We start from the raw sequence: 20,393 nt of genomic DNA on the forward strand, positions 1-20,393 counted from the left end.
TAACTCAAAATAGTTTCCTCCTGATCATAACTGTCTTCTATTTTAATCTTTGGCATGTCTGAGTATTCTGCACTGGAGTCAAGAGTTTGCCATTCAGTTTCAATAAGTTCCAGAAATACAAACAAATGCAGTTGACATAAAGGAGCTTGCTTAATGTTCCAGCCTGAGCTAACTGAACAGATGTAATACTCCTCAACTTTTAAAGTAGAACTTATGCACACAGATACATACCGACCCACTGATATCACTGCCCACCCTTACATAGATACTTTGCAAAGTTCACTATAACCAAGCAAAACATTTCTGATTTAGAAGAATTATAAAAAAGTTGTCAAGTTTTGCTGAAATGCAGCCTCTGGCAACGTGCCGTTCTGCAGCTTTACCTTCAGCCATGGTGTCCAGCCTTGGAATCCCGTTTACTCTGCTTGCTTTCTGCTTGGCGTGCCTACAGCTATGAACAAGGAGCTGATGGTTTATCTCCTCCCACCCTCACTAGTTGTGCTCTTCCTTTATACAGGCACACACAGCACACACCCCCTCATCTGGGTGGATGGTGGAACCTAAGCAAGAACTGGAAAAAACCCCACTGTTTCCAAGAAAAACTAAATCCACCTATTTTTTTTTCAACGTTGAGCATGGATTTGTGACAAAAGCAGGTCTGTAATAGCTCACTTCCCCCCACACATGCTAAAAATATACAGATAAGTGACACACGCAGAAAGAGCCAGTGTGGGGACATTGCAGATGAATAGCCGCTCTCGCTGGTCAATGTTGTGAAATTCTTTCCCCAGTTTCAGAGAAGGAATTTCTTATGTCATCCTATGAAAGTGGGGCTCGTGTGCAGTGCCTGAGGAGGCTAGTCACAAACCTCGGTAGGTGGGGCTTTCCCTTTTAGTTAGCTGGTCTGAAGACTGTATCCCCCTTATCTGCACAGGCCGTTAAAGGGAAAGGGAACACTGGGAGGAGATGTGCTCTCCCCAGGAAAAACATGGCGGACACCTTGTATTCCTCACATCAGACCCTCCTCCACCCACCACCCCACGGGCTAACTGGGAGAATGGGTCGGCAGCGTGAAGCACTGGGGTTGTGCTCTTTTCAGACTGCAACCCCACATTCTCCCCCTCAGCCACAACCCAGAATCCTTTGGGCCAGTTGCTGTGGCCTTTGACTGCGGGAATTGGCTGCTTTTGGTACCTCAGGAAAACCATTTGCAAGTACAGGTAGTGAGCAAACCTGCGGGGGGAGCTTGTGACCAGTCAATGGTGCTGAGTTCTTGGGGGAAGGGAGGGAACTACCCACAGAGTTGAGCCCTCGCGGGGAGGGAGTGAAGGTTAAACATTCGGTGGTTCCCCAGGATGGGAGGTGTTGCTGCTCCTGCACTTTGGTGCTGACTATCAATCACAAGCGGCAGCTTCAGGGTCCATCCATGAAGTGAGATGGTTGGACTCACTCACTGATGGGTAATTGACACCTCTTTCTGAATCCTCTCCAGATCTGGCCCTTCGTGAACATGCTCCAGGATCATTCATAACCAATCAGCACTTTGGGGCATTTAGCTCACAAGCCGCCTGGGACCAGACAACCATGGTTTATGGATTGCTGTCTCCCTCTCATTTGGGCAGTCCCAGCACTGGGCAGTTCATGGGAGCCCGGGGTGGCGGGAGAGGCCTGCTCCACAACATTGGAACTGGAAGATCTTCATGAAAAATGTGTCCTGTGTTTTTAGTTGAGAGATTTTGACATTTGACACTTTCGCTATTGTCCGTAATGTCTGAGCTGCCCTGTAATGGAAACTGATTGAAATGCCGTCTAGTTCCGCCGTAACTTCCACCAGCTCCTCTGTGCGCTTGGCTGATGTGCCACCTTGTAAGCCGAACGGCAGATAGCCTTGGGCCTCCTGCAGAAGCTATGCAATAGAGGGACTATTTTCCTAATTCTGCAGTGGTGGAAGAACCCCACTGTCACCAAAGCTGTGCTGAGTCCGTGCCCTGGCCTTTTCTACACTGGTGCCGACAGCTAATTGCATTGCCACTGCAAAGCTGAAAAATGACTTTGTTGCAGCCCCTGTGGCCCATGAATTGACCTGGCTGCAGCACTGGCATTCTCCCTCCCCGCTAAATGGCTACTCTGCTAGGTGGCAGGTGGACGGCGGCTGGGCGTGCTCTCCATTGACGATGGGGGGGAAGCGCTCCAGCAGGGAGAAAACACAATCACCGACTGATTCGGTAACACACAAGGAGCTGGGTTGTTTTCACATCAGTGTGTGGGATTTTGCGAAAAGAAATCCCTGCTCTAGAGTTCAATACCGCGTTCCAGCATGTGCAATGGAGGGAGGAGCAGCCATGGGGAAATGAACTCTGATGGATTTAGCTCAGCCAGTTGAATTATTCGTATTTACAAATGCTTTGCAGTTGATTGTCCTAGAGATATGGCACTGTTCTGTCTCACATGGCAGAGGGCCGGCTGGGGCCTCTGGAAATGAAATCTCTCCCAGCGCATGAAATGAAGCAGGCAAGCAGAGCCCAGCATGGATGTAATGACCCAGCTGCCCAGCTGTGGCTGGGAAGGGCCTGGCCATTCATCATAACCCGCAGGAGGGGAGGCAGGGAACAAGGTTAAATGTGCAATAAATCCTGGCTGAGCGGAAGCCTTGTGACCTGATGTGGTTAGTTCCAGCATCCTGGTGAATCGAGTCGGGGAGCCATGTCTGGAGCTGCATTGCTGATGGACCTGAGGAGGAACACATGGCGTATGGTCTGCACTTTTCATCCTGCGTAATGTAAATCAGCTGCCTCGAGAATATTTGCCTCATCTTCCCATCTCAGCTTGTACCAAGTAAGAACGATACAGGAGCCCTTAGGCTGCAGAGCTCGTCTAGCACACATGGAATGACAATACAGGATGGTCCTGAGTCTCCTCTCTGATAGGCCGGTTCAATGGGCTTTCCCGGGCGCAAAAGCTGGTGGAACACAGTGGATCAGGCTCCATACATAGGGGCGCTGGGGGTGCTACTGCACCCCCCGGCTTGAAGGGGTTTCCATCACATGCAGGGTTTACAGTTTGGTCCAATGGCTCTCAGCCCCCACTATAAAAACTGTTCCAGTGCCCCTGGCTCCATATGTTTTATGTTGCAATTAAATAGCTTATAGGAGGGTCAAAATCAGTAATTCCCAATGAGTGAATACAACCAGTAGGTCTGGTAAACAACCAGGCTATGGAACTGCAGTAGTGCCCTCAGCACCCTCTGGATCTGCTTTATGCCGCCGCCTCCACCGGCCAGGTGTCTCCTAGGGCATGGTGGTAGCATAGGGCCATTGTGGGAGCTGTTTTCTGGGACGCAGTTGGGATTAGAGAACAGACCGATAATTTAATCCTATTTTTGGATGGTCAGCTGCCTCTGAGTTTGAGCACCTGCCTATACAGTGTTGATGTGATTTACTAACGGTTTGAAATGTCTCACATTGCACTTTTATCTTTTCGCTCGGGCTCGTATTTTGTCAGCACATTGTACTTTCCTTGGTTGCTGAGCCTTTTTTAGTTACCCTCCTAGGTAATAGAATCCACTCCTGCGTGATCTTAGATCTTGCACATATTGTAACATCGGGCCAACTTTTCAAAGCATTCTCCAAAAATACACCCCAAGATGTGTAAGTGGAACCCGTTCACAGATCAACCCATGTATAGAGTATTTGGGCTGAAAGCACCCAGGTTCTCTTGTACATGGCAATTTGGGCACACACCAATGCAGGCTTTTGCATCTGCCAGGGGGTGGGGTACCCCCCAGTTTTTAAGGCACATTTTGGAAAATGTGTCTCTTCAAATCCGATTGAGAATGCAGCTCACTACAGTTGTGTCAGTGCAGCCCACATGCTTCACGTCTGTACTCAGGCAAACTCCTGTTGACTTTGCGGTTTTTGCCTCAAGGGGAATGAATATAAGAAATATCAGAGCAGGGGTAGTCAATCCGGACCGCCACGTGCTTTTGAACAGACCACAGCATCTTTTTATTTTTATATTATTATTATTATTATTTATTGTTTATTGTTATTTTATTTCTGTTTTATTCTCTGGACCTTGACTAACCTTGACCAAGAAATTTGGACCTTGACAAAAAATAATTGATTCCCCCTGTACCAGAGTAATGAGTGCAGGGTTTGTCCCTGTCCGCTGCAGAGCACGACAGGCAATCATTTCAGTCCTGCTCTCTGTCACTTATCTTCACTCGTGCTCATCGCGTTGAGCTGCTGTGCTGTGGATGTGCTTTGTGCAATGTTCAGCCCATAGACCAGTAATGAGCATCTCAGCCAAGCAAATGTAAAACACATCCAACAGACTTTTCTCACTCTGCTTTCATTTTGCTCAGAAACCCAAGCTGTTCATTACCCCGTAATGTGTGTGTATTTGTGCATCTGCTTGAAGGAAAACAAATTAGGAGGACTGGATGGCGGTGAGGACTATTCACTGACTACGGTGAATTTCATCTTTATTTTCATTGTTGGGTTAAACATCGTCTCGGTCAGCAATGCCCAACAGTCGCTCCCATCTGGCCAGCCATGGCTATCATCACTGTAGTATCTGAGCACCTCACAATTGTGACTGGATTTGTCCTCACACACCTGTGTGTGGCACGACAGAGTTATCACCATTGTACAGAGGGGGAAGTGAGCCCCAGAGAGTTGTACAGGAAGGCTGTGGCAGGGCAGGGACTTGAGCCCTGGCTCCCAAGTCCTACGCTAGTGCCTTAACCACAGGGCCCTCCTCCTGTTTGGATGCCGACTGGTGGCCTATATGAAATGAGTTTACTGGTGTCAGTCCATGTCCACACCCCATCAACTGCTGTCGCCAATTCAGATGAATGAACAGCTGATTGACAACCTAAGGACTGAATGGGTGAGAGACTGAGCTACTCTCTCATGCCTAGTAGGGGAGCCTTTTAGTTTGGGCACATCAGGACTTGAGTTTTTAAGGACATTTATGGGCACTAGATTCACCCACAGGACGCCAGGCACTAAGAGTGTAAAGCCAGCTATGCCAGCTTTGCGGCATCTGAGGCTTTGCCCACGGTCCTTGAGTTTTTTGAGTGCCTAATGCAAGTTTTGACAGCCTTACGTTCCAACACTGGTGAAAGACTGAGTGTGAGCAGAGTTCCCAAGGGACACTGAAAAGTCTTCTGCTGTGGGAAGAAAGTAAGGACCATTGCGGGAAGTGAGTTTGAACAAAGTATCTCAGGAAAGAAGAAAATCTTCATGTTACTGTCCTCTTCATCCAAGCTTCTGCTGCACACTATAGTGGTATCCGCCATTCACTGGAAAGGCAAACCTCAACATGCTTATTTTTACTTTGCTTAGCAAGCCAAGGGCTTTTAGGAGGCATTTGCGCTGCTGGGTGCCAGGAATTTGCTCAAGGTGGATAGCATACAATTGTGTTTTCCTCTCACACCCGCCTTTGAATCTGGCACCTCCTCAAAGTATGCACATTCTTGGCCTTTCCAAATCACTGTACTGTCAGGTTGAATAATATTTGCATTATTGGATGCGTGTACACTAGACAAACAGCTCACCTCTACACTAACTCTGTTGTAGCAGTAGATCCTGACTCAGCCTCCAATGCAGACGGGATAGCAAGCCCATGAGAAGAGGCAGTACATTAGTCATTTGTCTAAGTTATCCACCCTCAGTTAAAAGTCGCCCTGTTTTCTTAGATTATTTCATATTACGTGCAGGTGCCATTAAATATGATGAGTGAGTAGGGTCAGAAAAATGTCAACTCCCACTTTGCAAATCAACATGTAGAGTGTCTCTGGAAAACCACAACGGCTGAATAGCTTCTTTTATACAAAAAGAGCGAGGAGTCCTTGTGGCACCGTAGAGACTAACACTTTTATTTGGGCATAAGCTTTTGTGGGCTAAACCCACTAACACGACTTCCACTCTGAATTCTTTTATATGGTGCCACCCGAGCACCGTACAGCAAAAAGAAACAGCTGTTCACATGGGTCACAGGGGAAAGGCAGCTTTAAAGACAGTCGTGTTTCCTCAGGTTTCAGATAGTGTCAATACTTGTACTGGAAATCTTCAAAGAACATAAGAATGGTCACACTTGGTCAGATCCACAGTCCATCCAGCCCAGTATCCTGGCTTCTGACAGTGGCCAGTGCCAGGTGCCCCAGAGGGAATGAACAGAACAGGGAATCACCAAGTGATACATCCCCTGCTGCCCACTCCCAACTTCTGGCAAATGAAATCCGGGAGCAGATGGTGTTCGTGATTTAGTGGGTGACGGTTGCAGTCTTATGCCGCGCTCATCACCCTAGTATCCGAACATTGTCATTAAGCAGCGTCACTACATCTGTGTCAGGCGTTGTTCTCCCATTCTCTCCCTGCGGGGAGAAGTGCATACAGTGCAGTGTCTGGTTTGGGAGGGTTGGTTTGTTTAATATCCATATTGCTGTGTATTTATTTGAGAGAAGGCAGGTCAAAGAAATGCCCCTTGCACTTGGAGCGGGAGATGATGAGGTCTGTGATGGTCCTTAGTTCTTGAGGGAGTTTGTTCCACAGTCTGGGGCTAGGCCCTGAGAAATCGCTGTGTCCTGCACAGACAAGCTTTCCCCTTACTGTGGAGCGTTCCATGGTATCAGAGGAGCAGAGCTGTTGATCATTGTCTTTATCCCGGAGCTTTAGGCTGGCCTGTATATACCTGGGCCCAGGCCATGGAGCACCTGGAAGATAAGGACTGAGACATTGAACTTGATTCAGAATTCTATGGGAAGAGGGGAGGGGTTCCGAAGATGCTGAGCAAAGCTCAAGTGAAAGGGTTTGACTTTAGCTTTCATGAGAATGTGCTAAGCCGTGGCAGGGCTGAAGGAAAGAATCTGCAGCCCTAACATGTGCTTGAAGTGCCTTGGTATCCAGAAAGAGTGTTCTTGGACACTATGCTGGATTTGGGGTATGTGGCTCCAAAACAATTTTTTTCAAACTTGGCTTGTTTTGTAGATCTAACGGAGACTTTAACATCAATCTGCAGAGTGCATGTACTCTACTATAATTTACTGTATGCAAGAGATTTCAGTTTGTATTATTGTGACAAAGTTGGGACTGTTCTTAATGTTTCCTCTGAATAGTGTGTGGGTGCCTCAGTTTCCCCTATGCATTTCTTAAGTCTCTAGGGGGTGAGATTGTTGCAGAGCAAAGGGCCAGTGTGCATAAATGGCTGGCACTCTCTCCTGGCAACTAATGGCCGGGGCCCTTCCCCCCTGCAAGGAGATAGCTAAAGGTGTCGGAGAACAAAGAGATCAGGTGACCCCTGGCCCGGGAAAGGAACAAAGCCCAGAGGAGGAGGGGCTGGAGGGTGAATCAGTTTGGAGCTGGCTGGGGATGAGGAGTGAGTGCAGATGTGAGTGTCTGGCTCGCTACCCCCCCCTCCAGAATGGACCTGGCTGAGGGGTCCTGTTCTCTGTACCTACAAGCTCTGTTTTAGACGGTGTTCCTGTCATCTAATAAACCTCTGTGTTACTGGCTGGCTGAGAGTCACGTCTGACTGCGACATGGGGGTGCAGGACCTTGTGGCTTCCCCAGGACCCCGCCGGGGCGGACTCGCTGGGGGAAGCGCACGGAGGGGCAGAGGATGCTGAATGCTCCAAGGAGAGACCCAGGAGGTGAAGCCGTGTGAGCTTCTTGCCCTGCAGACAGGCTGCTCCAAGGGAGAGGAGGCTCCCCAAAGTCCTGACTGGCTTTATAGGGAGCAGTTCCAGAGCATCACCCAGGAACTCCGTGACAATTATACAATATATTTTATTAACTGATAGACAGTTTCCAATACTACAGACCGTATGCAAGTGAGACTATTTTAAGTTATAAACATGAAGGTTAGAGTTAAATTTGTTGAGATCTCATCTTTAAGCCAGTATTTATTTTCTGAGGACTGAACGTTCTGTGTCTCAATGGGAATACTGCATTAATGCTCGTTTTAATTCATTGACTAAATGCTACCCCATGCACCCAGCTCAAGAAGCAAGGCTGTGGGGGCTGGGGAGACAGGAATCCTCCCCTTAGTCATACATCATGGAGTGGCAACAGAGGCCCCTACAAATGGCTACCCTAGACCCCGCTGCTCTATTCTGAAGGGTGCAATGGCTGGGAGGGGGGTCTGTGTAGTTTCCCAAGTCTCGTTCTCTTCCTATGCTAGTTCTAATGGGTCTGGAGTCCTCCGCAGCAACAGAGGAGGGAGCAACAGCTGGCCCACATTAAGGATCTAAAGCACTTTAAGATCCTCTAAGATGGGTTTCTTTGGTATTTTGGTATTTTCTTGCCTACAAGAATGCGAAATTTAATTATAGTATGGTCACTATTACCAAACGGTTCAGTTATATTCGCCTCTTGGACCAGATCCTGTGTGCTACTTAGGAGCCAGTCAAGAATTGCCTCTCCTCTTGTGGGTTCCAGGACTAGCTGCTCCAAGAAGCAGCCATTAATGGTGTCTACACATTTTATCTCTGCATCCCATCCTGAGGTGACATGCACCCAGTCAATATGGGGATAGTTGGCACCCCCCATTTGTACTGAGTTTTCTGTTTTTGTAGCTGTCTAATCTCCCTGAGCATTTCACAGTCACTGATTGTGATTCCTAGGTTCCTGAAGATGGAGCTGGCAGGGAATATATGTATCTGCCCATTGGAACCCTGGCTGGCTTGCAGCCCCATGCCCAATGGATTTCATTACATTCATCCTTAAAATAGTGCAGTTATAGACGCAGCCTCTGGTCCATGTGCCTGGGAAAATGCTTTAGAACTGATAAAGGGCAAGTGTAAAAGTACTTTAACCATGATAGGAATGGACCTGAGAGGGGACCTGGCTGAGGAAAGACGCCACCTGTCAGGGAACCACAACTCTTCTCAGATTCCCCAGAGGCCCCCATTGCCTGGGACCAATGTGGCAAACTGACCTGCCCTTGGCACAGGAAGTGATGGGCTGGGCATGTGCCCTCCCCCAGCTCACCTACGGCAATGAGGTCCAGCGCACCGGGTGAAGGTCCGTAAGGGAGATAAGAGGGATGTAATGACTGGAGATGGTGAATCCTGACTCAGCAGTGTGGTGACCTGAGTAGCCTGTGCTACACTTACAAGCCAGACAAGCTAAACGTTAACGGTTCTACCTGCCAAGTGGGCAGCCGGGGCAAGGTAGCCAGGGCGCCATGGTCTCTGTTTCTAGTGGATGCCATGTGTGTTCTCTGTCCTGCCCCCCGCCCAAGAGAGAGCCAGACAAGACTCCATAAAGCTGCAAGCACCGTTAATTAGCCAAGCCCGCTGCGAGTTAATATCCTGTAGGAAGTGAATCATGGATGTGTGGGAGGAGCCCCTGGTTCAAATTCTGCTGCCTACCAGAAGGGAAGGCTGGGGTGACTTCCCTGCCCCTGGTGGCACCCTCACCCCCACTCCGAGTGAGTGCCTACGTCCCCGGGACTGACCTCGCCGCCCTGGACCACGCTCACCACTCATTTTCCGCTGAGCAGCAGTCAGGTTTCAATGGCTGTCAGTCGCTAGCGCCCAGGGCTGGATTTGCACCAGGGCCCCGGAGGTGACAGCCCCTGTGCCTCATTGCCAGCCCTCTAGCCTGCCCAGTGCCTGGGCTGTATTGTACAAGAGGGTTGTTAAGTCTGCATCTGGGGGAGGCGTTCTGGGGGCTGGGCTCTCACTGCTCCTCCTGCTGCAGGGTGAGCTGGGGCTTTGATCAGGGCATACAAAACTCAGGGTGATCAGGGGCTTATCAGCCACTTTCATGCCCCCAGTGTAAGGCAGAGGCCGGTTCCTAGAGGAAAGCGGAGAGACCGGGAGGCCTTTTCTGACTGAGGGCTTGTTTTCCCCTCTGGCCTGCGTGGAAGTCAGGTGCTGAGCAGCTCAGCTCGTTTTGGATTTCACATTGTGCAATGTCCGAGCGATGCTCTCCCTTGCCTGCCAAGCGACCGCCTCCAGACACAGCTTGGACTGGCCAGTCCCCATTACATCAACCAGGCAGCTGCAGGCACCGGCACGGGCTCGGGGCCCAGCCAAACACGAGGCGACCTGAGGTAGCTAAGTCTGAGGGCTCGCGGCTCCCTCGGGGCAGAGTAAAGGCCGGTTTGACTTCGGCACTGACAGTTGATTGGCTGGATGTTAAATTTCAGACCTGTCAGTTTAATAAATCCCAAGCCCACAACAAAGCCCAAAGGCCCTGTCTGCCTGCACCAGAGCAGGTTCTTTTTGAGAGAGCTGCTTCTCGAAGCTCTGCATGCAGCTCTCTGCACACCCCCTCAGCGGTGTCATTGCTGTCACCCCAGCTGCAGCTTGGTGCTGGAGCCAGACTCCATGTGGCCCAACTTCCTCTCCTCAGCTGGCTCCATCTCTCGACAGAAATGCTGTTCCCTGTGTCCAGGGCATAAATTCTTATAGAGGATTTCCCGGAACCCTTCACGTACCTCCCCACAACATGGTATATGAACTCCAGGGGGGCTGAAAATATTTACCAGAGCTCCACTCAGGACAGCTGTGGCCGAATTTAAGCCCATCTCAAACATGGGATCTGCTCTCGTCTCCTTTACAGCTAAGGGAGTTCAGCAGGTACTGCATCACACCCCGCGTAGTTAAATATTCTCTCAGGACTTTGGGCTATGGACCCAGGAAGGGAGGGGGCCATGCAGCAAGGTATTGGCACAGCTAGGTGGTAGGGGCCTCTGGCTATTTAGACACCTAGGAAGGCTATTTGTGCTTTATACGGTCATCCCAGCACAAGCACAGGCTGCAGAGCAGCTCCACAGGGGCTTTGGTCACCTAGACCCACAAGGCGGCTGCATGAAAAAGCCAGTCGGGCAACAAACTCTCCCAGACCTGACCCCATGCGGAGTCCACAGCGTAGCCCTAGGTGGGGAGGCAGAAGTTCTGTGCTGGGTGGGGCCATTCTGAATTAGTTGGGACTATGGGGAGGTGGGGGGGGTGCGTGAGGACTGTATTATGTTAGGGTGCAGAGGTGGGCCCCAGCACAGACTCCTGAGTCTCCTCCGTCTGGCCCAAGAACAGCAGAGACAAGTTCCTGTGAACTGGAGCCATGTTTGGAGTTGCCTTCATTTCTGATGAAACAGGAAGGCTCTGGGACCCTTTTAAAAAGAGATTTAAAGGGAATTTGTTGTATCACGGTCTTTACTCTCAGGCCCAAGGTCTGTGGATTTTATTTAAATAAGGAGAACCACAAACCTTTGCTTCCAAATGATTTCCAAATTCTTTCAGAAAGACCCGGGAGCGGGAAGTGGAACCATTTTGTTCGCAGTTCCTGTGTGGTTACGTCTGTGATTTGATCTGGCCTCGGAGCCAGGGCAGCGGGAGACGCGGTGTTTGTTGGTAGAAGAGCTAAACACGTAATGTTACTGGCAAGGGCTGGGAATGATGGGAAATTACTGTTTAGAATGCAAACCAGCCAGCAGGTGGGGCTCAGTCAGGTGACAGCTGATGTCCTGGGGATCTCAGTGTGTCCTGTTACTGCCTGGCCTGATGGGAACAGAGCTGCACTGGGGCGACACAAGCAGGTTTGGAGGGAGTGAGGAGGGCTGGGCTGGTGCTGCTCTAGGAGTCAGCAGCGTGGTCCCTAACTCAGCCGCGAGAATCCTCCTTGACGTCCCCCTCCCAACCTGTCACTGTATCTGGCACCTTTACAAGGGCCACCTGGGGCATCCCAGTAGAGGCTGCAGTGGCCTGTGACCCATGTAACATATCGAAATCCTGTAAAGTGCTGCGGAATACAAGAGACTTCCAAGCAGTGTGACCTCCCCCCGTGTCCTACCAGGCACAGCTCTCTGCAGTCCACTCAGAAGAGCTCGTGCCAAGGCTCCTCCTTAAAATGCCCAGCCCCAAACTCTCATTGGCGTTACCTGAGCAGTGATATAGGGAGAATTCGGTAGTTTCCTAGTTGAACTGGCGCAATATCGCTTGTTGGGCACTTGCATTTCTAAGCCATCTCCATGTGTGCAGAGTGTAACAGCCATTTTGTTATGGGCACACAGCACAGAGGGTCACACTCTCTCCTGGAGATTTCACTTTTATTCATTAGTGGCCTCTTTAAGATAAAGTTGAGTCTGCTTGGAAGTCCCTGTTAACTTCTGGTTGTACAGCAAAACCTATTGTTTTCTAAATGTAGGGTCAGTTACTTCAATGAACATGAAATCGTCTATCTCGGGGGGTTGGGAATCAGCGGGGCCTACGTGCGGGCCCTTCTCCTGTGCCAATAGGAGAGCCCCTCCCTCTGGTGCAGCTAGTGGCTTCGCTGCTGCAGCCTTTTAAGCGTAGCCAAGCCCTCGGAGTGGTTAGCAAAGTCCCCCTCTCCTGCAGGGTAACTGCATTGTCTACAGGCAGCCCCCCACCTCAGCTGTGGCTGCATTTCAGTGGCTGGTGAAAGACTTTCTTGGCTGTGTGCACATTGCTCTCTGGTTTGCACGTGATGATACAGTAACAGTGTTAAAAGAGAACTGGATAAAATCATGGTGGTTAAGTCCATGAATGGCTATTGGCCAGGATGGGTAAGGAATGGTGTCCCTCGCCTGTTTGTCAGAGGATGGAGAGGGATGGCAGGAGAGAGATCACTTGAGCATTACCTGTTAGGTTCACTCCCTCTGGGGCACCTGGCTTTGGCCACTGTCGGCAGACAGGATACTGGGCTGGATGGACCTTTGGGCTGACCCAGTCTGGCCGTTCTGATGGTCTTAGTATCCCTGGGGATTTTAATTCTTCATCGGCTTGGTAATCTGCTAAATTCAGTCCATTGCAATGGGTCTCCCAGTTATTAGTGTGATCTCGTCAGGCTCTGGGGCATCTTTGCAAATCCCCAGTGCCCAACAGTGACACTTTGCCAGGGAGTTGGCTTTGACCTAACAGATGCTGATTACTGAAGAACTGGTCTCAGTGACAGCAGTCAGCTCTTCTTGAATCCTAGCCGAGGAACCTGCAGCAGCGTTGGCTGTGACGGGCCCTTGGAAAGGTCAGCATTGGCAGTAGGTTCAGCCTGTTAAGTTTTTGGAGGGAGTGCTCCAGTCCAATCCAAAAGCACAACTGATTGAATAAGCCCTGGCATGCGGCCCTCTGGTGTGCCAAGGCACGGGATGCCAGCTTTGCTGGTTGTCATTTGTTAGCGCTGCTGGGAGGAACAGAAAGATTGCAGAGCAAGACAAACAAGTGACAGGTTGAGTTATAAAACAGGCCCAAGGTTTCTTTTGAAAATTGAAATACATAAATCTAACTTAGGTCAAATTGCAACCTCCCAAGTGCCACTTCCAAAACAGTTCAAGGCAAAAAAACCTGATTGGAAATGGTCTTGTTCAATTCTCCTTGGAGCCTACGTATCTTTGAACCTGTTTATCCCTGAGGAATTTGACACCTCTGTGATATTTGAAAGTAAGTCCCCAAGAGTCTGCTAGAGAAAACAAAAGGCCTCTATTTGCCCATTAGTTACTTGATTTGTAAGGATACCTTTGCACCTATCTTCCAAGGATCTCAAAGTGCTTTCAAACATGAGTGCATTGAGCCTCACAACCTCAGCAGGAGAGCTACAGAATTTATTAGCCACATGTTTCAGTGGCTAAACAGAAACAGAGAGAGGTTAAAATGACTTTCCCTCTTCCTTTAGTCCCTGGAGTTTCAAACAATGGCCTTTGTGTTTACCAGCAAGGTGCTCAGGGTAATAACTGTACAATTCAAACTTTCCAGCAGGCAGCCAGAGAATGGAGCTTTCCCTGACTCAGCTAATTTTGTGGAAAACCCAAACCTTGGCATCCCCTCACTCACTGAGCTCAGACTGTGTCTGATTTTGGACCTTTGACCCTGCGCCGGCCCTGTTGTTCCAACTAATCTGAAGCCGCTTTACAGTTTTTTCCCAGATCTTTGCTGTCTGCCTTTTTTGCAGGGGAGAGAAGTGGGGATGGTGGAGATTCCTCTCTGTTCTTGAAGGGAAATAGCATCTAACAAAGTCTGCTCCAGTGCCAGAGGCCCCATTTTGGCTTGTAATTAAAAATAAATAAATTGCTGAAGCAGATTGAAATGCGGTTGGAAGCTACTTGAGTAAAAGTGTTTTTCTGATCACTGTTTAGCTGGCCACGGTATTGAAGGTTCCTTGGTCTATTCGTTCATTTGCCCAAATGAAATCCATAGATGTGAATGGTGAGTTGCAGACCAGATCCAGATGTGAACTCTGTGACTAGCCACTCTCTTTATCATGAGCTGAATCCAACTCCTGGGTCGAACACTTCCAGGCAGCCCTCTGACTGTGTGTGCCAGGCATGTGGCCCCTGCAACCCCCGGCTGCTTCTGCTTAACCCAAGGGCCAGGCAGGTCCCTGGCTACCCCGAGGATACAGGGAGTGGTTTGCTCCCACTCCATTACTGCACCAAAGGCAGGACTAGAGCTGCAGAGAACCAGGCCTGTTCTCTCCCCTCCCTCTGGCCCCACGTGTGCGCAGCTCCGAGAAGCAGAGCCAGAGGTCTGTTCCTGAAGCACAAACGCCACAGAGCAGCGGAACATCGACATTTCTCTGTCTCGCCTGCAGTGTCCCTGGGGGTGATTCTTTTCCACTTGTCACAATGCTGTGGGTGCATCTACCATCCGTACTGAGTCAGGTCAGCACTCCCCATAGGAGCAAGGCAGAACAGAAACAGCTAGAGAACTTTGCCAGCTTTTGGGAAAACAAAAAGAGGAACATACATGGTGACCTTGATTCAACCTCATATAGCTGTCAGCGTGGTTTCTTGCAACAGGTTCAGAGCTGGGTGTTTATTGGCAATAAGCTTCAGAATTTTCACTGAACGTCTTATGCAGCTTTCTTGTTTAAAAGTCTCAGAGTGGACTTTGTCAGGTCAGATTCTAAACTCAGATACATGCGCCGGCGTAAATCTAGTGCAACTCGGTTGATTCCAGTGGCACTATTTCAGACATAAGCTTGTGCAAAAGAGATCTGAATCTGTCCTTCCCCCGATATACAATATCACAAAAACACACACACACATATATTCCTTGTGCGGCCTCATCTGGAATATTGTGTTCACTCCTGGAGGGAATTCAGAGAAGAGCAACAGCAATGATTAAGGGGAGTGGGGGGACTGACGCAGGAGGAAAAGGATCAAGTGAGCTAAACATGCACAGCGTGGCTAAGCCATGATAGCAGCCCACGGGTATTGGAAGGGCGTACAGTGGGGGAAGAGTTTATACAGTGGAAGTGAGAGGGGAGAGTAGAGCGAGGCGTAATGGAATGAACTGAAGAGAGAGACAATGTAAGTTGAATAAGTAATTCAAATACTCATGAAACTTCCTACCAGAAGGGTCCATTAGGCTGTGGAGCAGTGTCTCAGTGGAAAGGGCTGGAACTCCCTTTGCTGGGGACAATTGAAGCTAGACAGGATAACATCAACGTGACTCAAGGAACAATCCTGCATTGGCTGGGGGATGCACCAGCCGTTCAACGGGGTCTTTCTTCCATTTCCAACTCTGATGATTCTATGAAATAAGTCTGGGAGCCTCCCCCAGCTCACATGGGCTTTGGGGTATAGTTATCTCTGTGCTGACTTGTATTTTGTGCTGCTCTGGCTCCAGTCTTTACTGACTCACTTCCTCCATTCTGACCATATATTACTGGCTAGTGAACTCATTTGCCTATTTTGTGTCTTGTTTCAGGACCTTAGGTCAAGTGGCTTCTTGCTGACACACACTAGAAAGCTTCCTGTAGAGACCATTGCAGTTGCTATAGCAGCAGAGAGTTGGCGGCATGTTTGCAATGTAGTCCGGGACGCTGAATGAAGACTGGTGCTTTGCTGCGCGTCCCAGCTATTGCACTATTTGAAGGGGGACTGCTGTTTGATTAGCACAATTCTTCAATAACCTCATTAGACATCAAAACCATCACTTCTGCCAGGCCGGGTAGTGCACTTGTCCGCTATTGACTCAGCTGTGGGAAACTGGAAACATTCTCTATATTGTGCTTCATTCGCTGTAGCTGGTTTGGAACCATCTCCAAGATCGTGGCTTCTTTTCTATAACTACAGAGCTAAGTAGCCCAGCTGGTGTCTCCACTTCAGCAAAACATGCGTGGTCCTTGCATCCACTGTCTCTTCACTTTGTGTGGCAATTTTCTAAGCTTCCACCTTTCTGCGGTGTGGCGTGTTGAGAAATCCAGCTCCCATGGCCATTTCACCGCAGTGGGCTTGGGCAGATCCCCACCAAGAAGACTTAAAAGGAACTGAACTGCAGACACTCCCCAGATAACCCATCTCAGGCTTTCACAAGTGCGTGTGTTACACCCTTAATCACACGGCTCAGCTTTCGAAGGAGAACTTTTATTCTGGGAATCCCAACCTTTTTCTTTAAGACCTTCTTGCAGCCAGAGACCTCCTCCGTGCCTAGCTACCGGCTAGCTTTCACTTGTGGCAGCCTGCCAGCCACACAAGTCTCTCACGCCTGGTGCCCCCACCCTGTTCTTAGAGGGGCAGCTCCCATTTCTGTTGTTATATAATTTATATCACTATTACCAGAACAACAAATACAGCACTGAGCAGGCACTCAAAATGGTGACTAAATATAAATAATATGAATCTATTTCTAAAACCTCTCTTCCAGGGTCCTCACGCATACGGGGCGGGGAACTTGGAGAGTGTTCGCTTGGGAGGGCGACGTAGACTCTGCAGTGAGAGTTGTTGCTGGACTTGGTAATGGAAGGCTCCCAGTGACGTGGGTGCAACTTGGCAGCCCCAGAACAGCACTTACATTTTGCACAGTGCTTCATGCTGGTTAAGCTAATGTCAGACATCTCCTACTGGCGTCCGAGTGTGGGCTGGCCTGTATTACATCGAAGGTACTGATTGCTTCGGTAGTGATGAGTGAGGCACTGTGTTGGTAGTGGAATGGTGAGCGCTGGGGATGCAGTGCAAACAGACACTCCGCGAGGAAGCGCAGATCTTTTCCAGTTATCTACATAGCCAGGATTAGTCCATGGTTCTTTACAACCCTACGGAGACTGGCACCCACTGAACTAATACACTGGTATTTTATTTACATGCAGCGAGTTTTGTTCAGTCTAAACCAACTTCTTACTGGAGACAATGATGGGCTCTCTCTCTCCCATGGGAAGAGCTTGTGGGGTGTGGGGAGGAGAAGACACTCCCTCCGCCCCCCAGATTATCCCATAGGGGAGAAGGGCAGGGTGTGCCCACCATGGGATAAGGAGGGAGTTCCATGGCCAGAACCTGCAGTTCTGCTACACACAGTAGGTCATGAGCACTGCACTGGCTCTGGGCCACCTGACCTCACCTCCAGCTCCTGGGCAGCACCGCCCTGCGGTGCCAGGGATGTGCCCATTGAGCGTGTCGTTGAGGGGAGGGGGAGTCTGGAACATGGGGCAGGGGAGAGACTGTACTGAAGTGAATACAGATTCCCTTCTGGGGGAACAACATGGGTCTCCACTAGCTCCATTCCTTCACTTCCCACCTGTCTCCCCTGCTTCGATCCCTGATGTCAGAGAGAGCTCACCACAGAGCCTGTGGAGGCAACGGACACTTCCCCTTTCCCCAGAGATAGGGTGAGAGGCAGGCACAATGGACACCAGGTGGGTTACTTAGCTCTGTTATAGAGAAGAAGACACAATCTTAGAAATCGTTTCAAACAATGGGCTCCTCCAATAATACCTGGATCTTGCTGGGGAATGAGGCCCCTGCCAATGGTTGTAAATTGTGACCGTAGTTTTGCTTCTTAGATTCAGTGGGTTAGTTTCTATCTGTTGCGCCTTCTCTCTTCTCTTTTACATCTAAGATTGATTAGCTTTTCCCTTGGAAAGAGAATCATTTTCTCAAAGCCTCTGGGGGCCACCAGTCTTTGGACTGCAAAAAAACCCCATCTCAGCCTAAAATAATTGTTCACTTGAAATACCTTCAAGCCCAGCTCACCTCCCACTTCCAGGACACTCTGCAGAGCTGTTGGAGATCTCGGAGAGATTTGCCACCGCTGAGACCTCACGCTGAAGCTCTTGACAAATGATTTTGCCATTTCAGGGATGGGGAAGAAACATTCATTAACTCCTGCACTTGGCTTCCAGAAAGGTTACAGCTTAATTGGTCAGACTGTCAGCTATAAATCAAGTACTGAAAGGGAAGGAGACACAAGGAAAGGTTTTACAAGAGGATGCAAAGGCTTTTCTTGGGAGGATCCATCCAAATGAGTGCAGAAAACCGAGGTCAGGCAGGACAGCTGAGAATCTGAGAGCATGGAGCTCTTCTTAGAACAACACTGCACCCTTCCTGGCTGGCCAGCGGCTCTCCAGTCTGGTCTCGGTTACTGGCTGGGCAGCAAGACGAACATTTTTGCAAGAAAAGAAAATCAGTAATTTTATTCAAAAATTTCCATGAGTTTTTAAAATAAAAATGATAACATGAGAATTGTTTTAGAAAATATTCATGTCGGTTAAGTGGGAAAACCCCCACCATGCTTCTGTGATTTTTTCATCTATAAAGACAGCAGCACAAAATCCAGATGCCTTTTCATGGCGTAGATGCCACCCATAAAGCATTGCCAGGCAGATCATGTACCTTAAACACGAATGGACCCAATTCTCCTTTACACAGTTCTGGCAGTGCAGAAGAGCCTTGAAGTGGATCTGAGACTGCTGGGTTCAGAGTTTCTGGACCCATTGACATTCCCATTGGTGGCGCTTCAGCTGGTGGCTGTGTGGGGAAAGGGAGAAGCGAAGTGATTTCCAGGAAGATGCAGGTTTCCCTAGAGATCCCAGCTGGTTTGTGCATTCTCACTGCGCTGATGCTCGAGTGCACATTCCCACAGAGCACAGGAATTGGGGCTTCCCCAGACGTGGCTATCCCTTGTTCCCACCCAAAGGTCAGGACTGGTCAGATTTCAGGGTTTGTCTCTGATTAGAAGCCGGGTGTGGTGACTGATTCAGCAATAGATTAAAACAAAGTGAAAGGAGGCCGTGGATGGCCCAAGGGATTGGTAGAGGACAGTGGGTTCTCTCTAGGTCGCTGGCTGGTACTACACAGGCTGGTGCCTTCTTGGCGTGAGAGTCACATCACAGCCAGCTCCTTTGTTTGTGATTTCGGCAAAGAGGCAGAGGAGTAAGCAGGCCACGCAGCCTGACTGATGCTTCACCCTAGAACAGGCTGTGGCGGGCCATTGTCAGGGGACGAGGAAAGGCAGGTTGCCCTGCCAGTGACCTGTAGGTAAATCAAGGCTGTCCTTGCCTAGCCCTGGCAATCCAGCACCTTTCACGAACACGGAGTTCACCAGGAACAAATAACCTCCCCACAACCGCTGTTCTCCAAGAAAGGCCTCTGCCAAAGTCAGTTGTGAGACAGGTGCAGATGTCAGCTCAGCTATTTTGCCAACTGGCATATGCTAAACTGTGAACAATTAGGTTCTAGATGACATTGAGCAGGCAATGGCTGATTGGGCTGGGAGCCCTCTTTGCTACTCAGGTGTGTTGGAAACATTCATAATCCCCAACAAGCCAAAACCAACAGGCATGGTCCTTTGAAGGACACTGCAGCGCCTTCACTGCCATTCGCCTGATCCATCAGGGAACAGAAGGAAGAAGAAGGTAGAAATCAGTGGCAATGTCTTACTGACGGACAGAACAGGACAGCACAGCACCTGCGCTTAGCGCCAGCCTCAGCGACTCCTACTATCCACCTACTGAGGCTGGTCTCCCTAACACTGCCTGCCTGAAAGCAAAGCAGTGCAGGACAGAGTGTACTGCTCAGTGGTTGACATTCAGAGTCAGGATCAAGTGATACCTGTGCAGTCTGGTAGCCGGCAAGCCAATTGGTATTAGAGGGAGACCAGGCAGTGGTCAGAGTTCTCGCAGGGGGTCTGTAGCCAGGAGAGCCAGTCGAGGGGGGCAGGTTGGCAGAATAGGCAGGTGAGGTCAGGCCAGGTGGCAAGGCAGGATCAGGAGAGACAGCAGGTCAGCAAGGCAGGGGCGGCTGAGAGAGGTTACTGATTGATTCTTAAATTGAGGAGGGTTGTGTGTCTTTCCCTCTCACCTGCGTTTTGTCAGTTCTGTTTAAATCGGTGGAGTGTTAGATTTATTCTGTCTCTGGATCTTCACTCAGACATCCCTACCACTTAAATACAGGCAATGAATGCATGACACCAAGCCAGAGGCTTCCCTCTTGACCACAGGCTGATAGTGGCCTGACCTGAATCAGCTCATCTGTATTCACAATGCCCTGGTCCCAGAGGCTCCTCCAGACATCTGCTGTGCAGCCCTTTCTGTTTCCTGGAGCATGTAGGTTTCCTGAGACACCCTTTGCTGCAACCAGGTCTCGGCACAGCCCCTTGCTTGGCAAAGTTTGGGTCACTTGCTTACTTATTCATTTCCTGGATACAATAA

At 49.6% G+C, this 20,393-nt stretch overlaps 2 protein-coding genes across 2 annotated transcripts in view; one reads left to right on the forward strand and one right to left on the reverse strand.

The window, feature by feature from the left end:
• Positions 1 to 532, reverse strand: part of TGM2 (transglutaminase 2) — a 42,464-nt gene extending 41,932 nt beyond the window's left edge. Inside the window, exon 1 of the mRNA XM_044985750.1 lies at positions 384 to 532. Within this exon, the coding sequence (XP_044841685.1) occupies positions 384 to 393 (10 nt within the window). The 5' untranslated portion in view covers positions 394 to 532. The remainder of the gene's footprint in view (positions 1 to 383) is intronic.
• Positions 1 to 20,393, forward strand: part of BPI (bactericidal permeability increasing protein) — a 127,084-nt gene that overhangs the window by 46,334 nt on the left and 60,357 nt on the right. The window lies entirely within an intron of this gene.

This window comes from Mauremys mutica, chromosome 13 (assembly GCF_020497125.1).
Source record: "Mauremys mutica isolate MM-2020 ecotype Southern chromosome 13, ASM2049712v1, whole genome shotgun sequence".
Classification (NCBI taxonomy): domain Eukaryota; kingdom Metazoa; phylum Chordata; order Testudines; family Geoemydidae; genus Mauremys; species Mauremys mutica.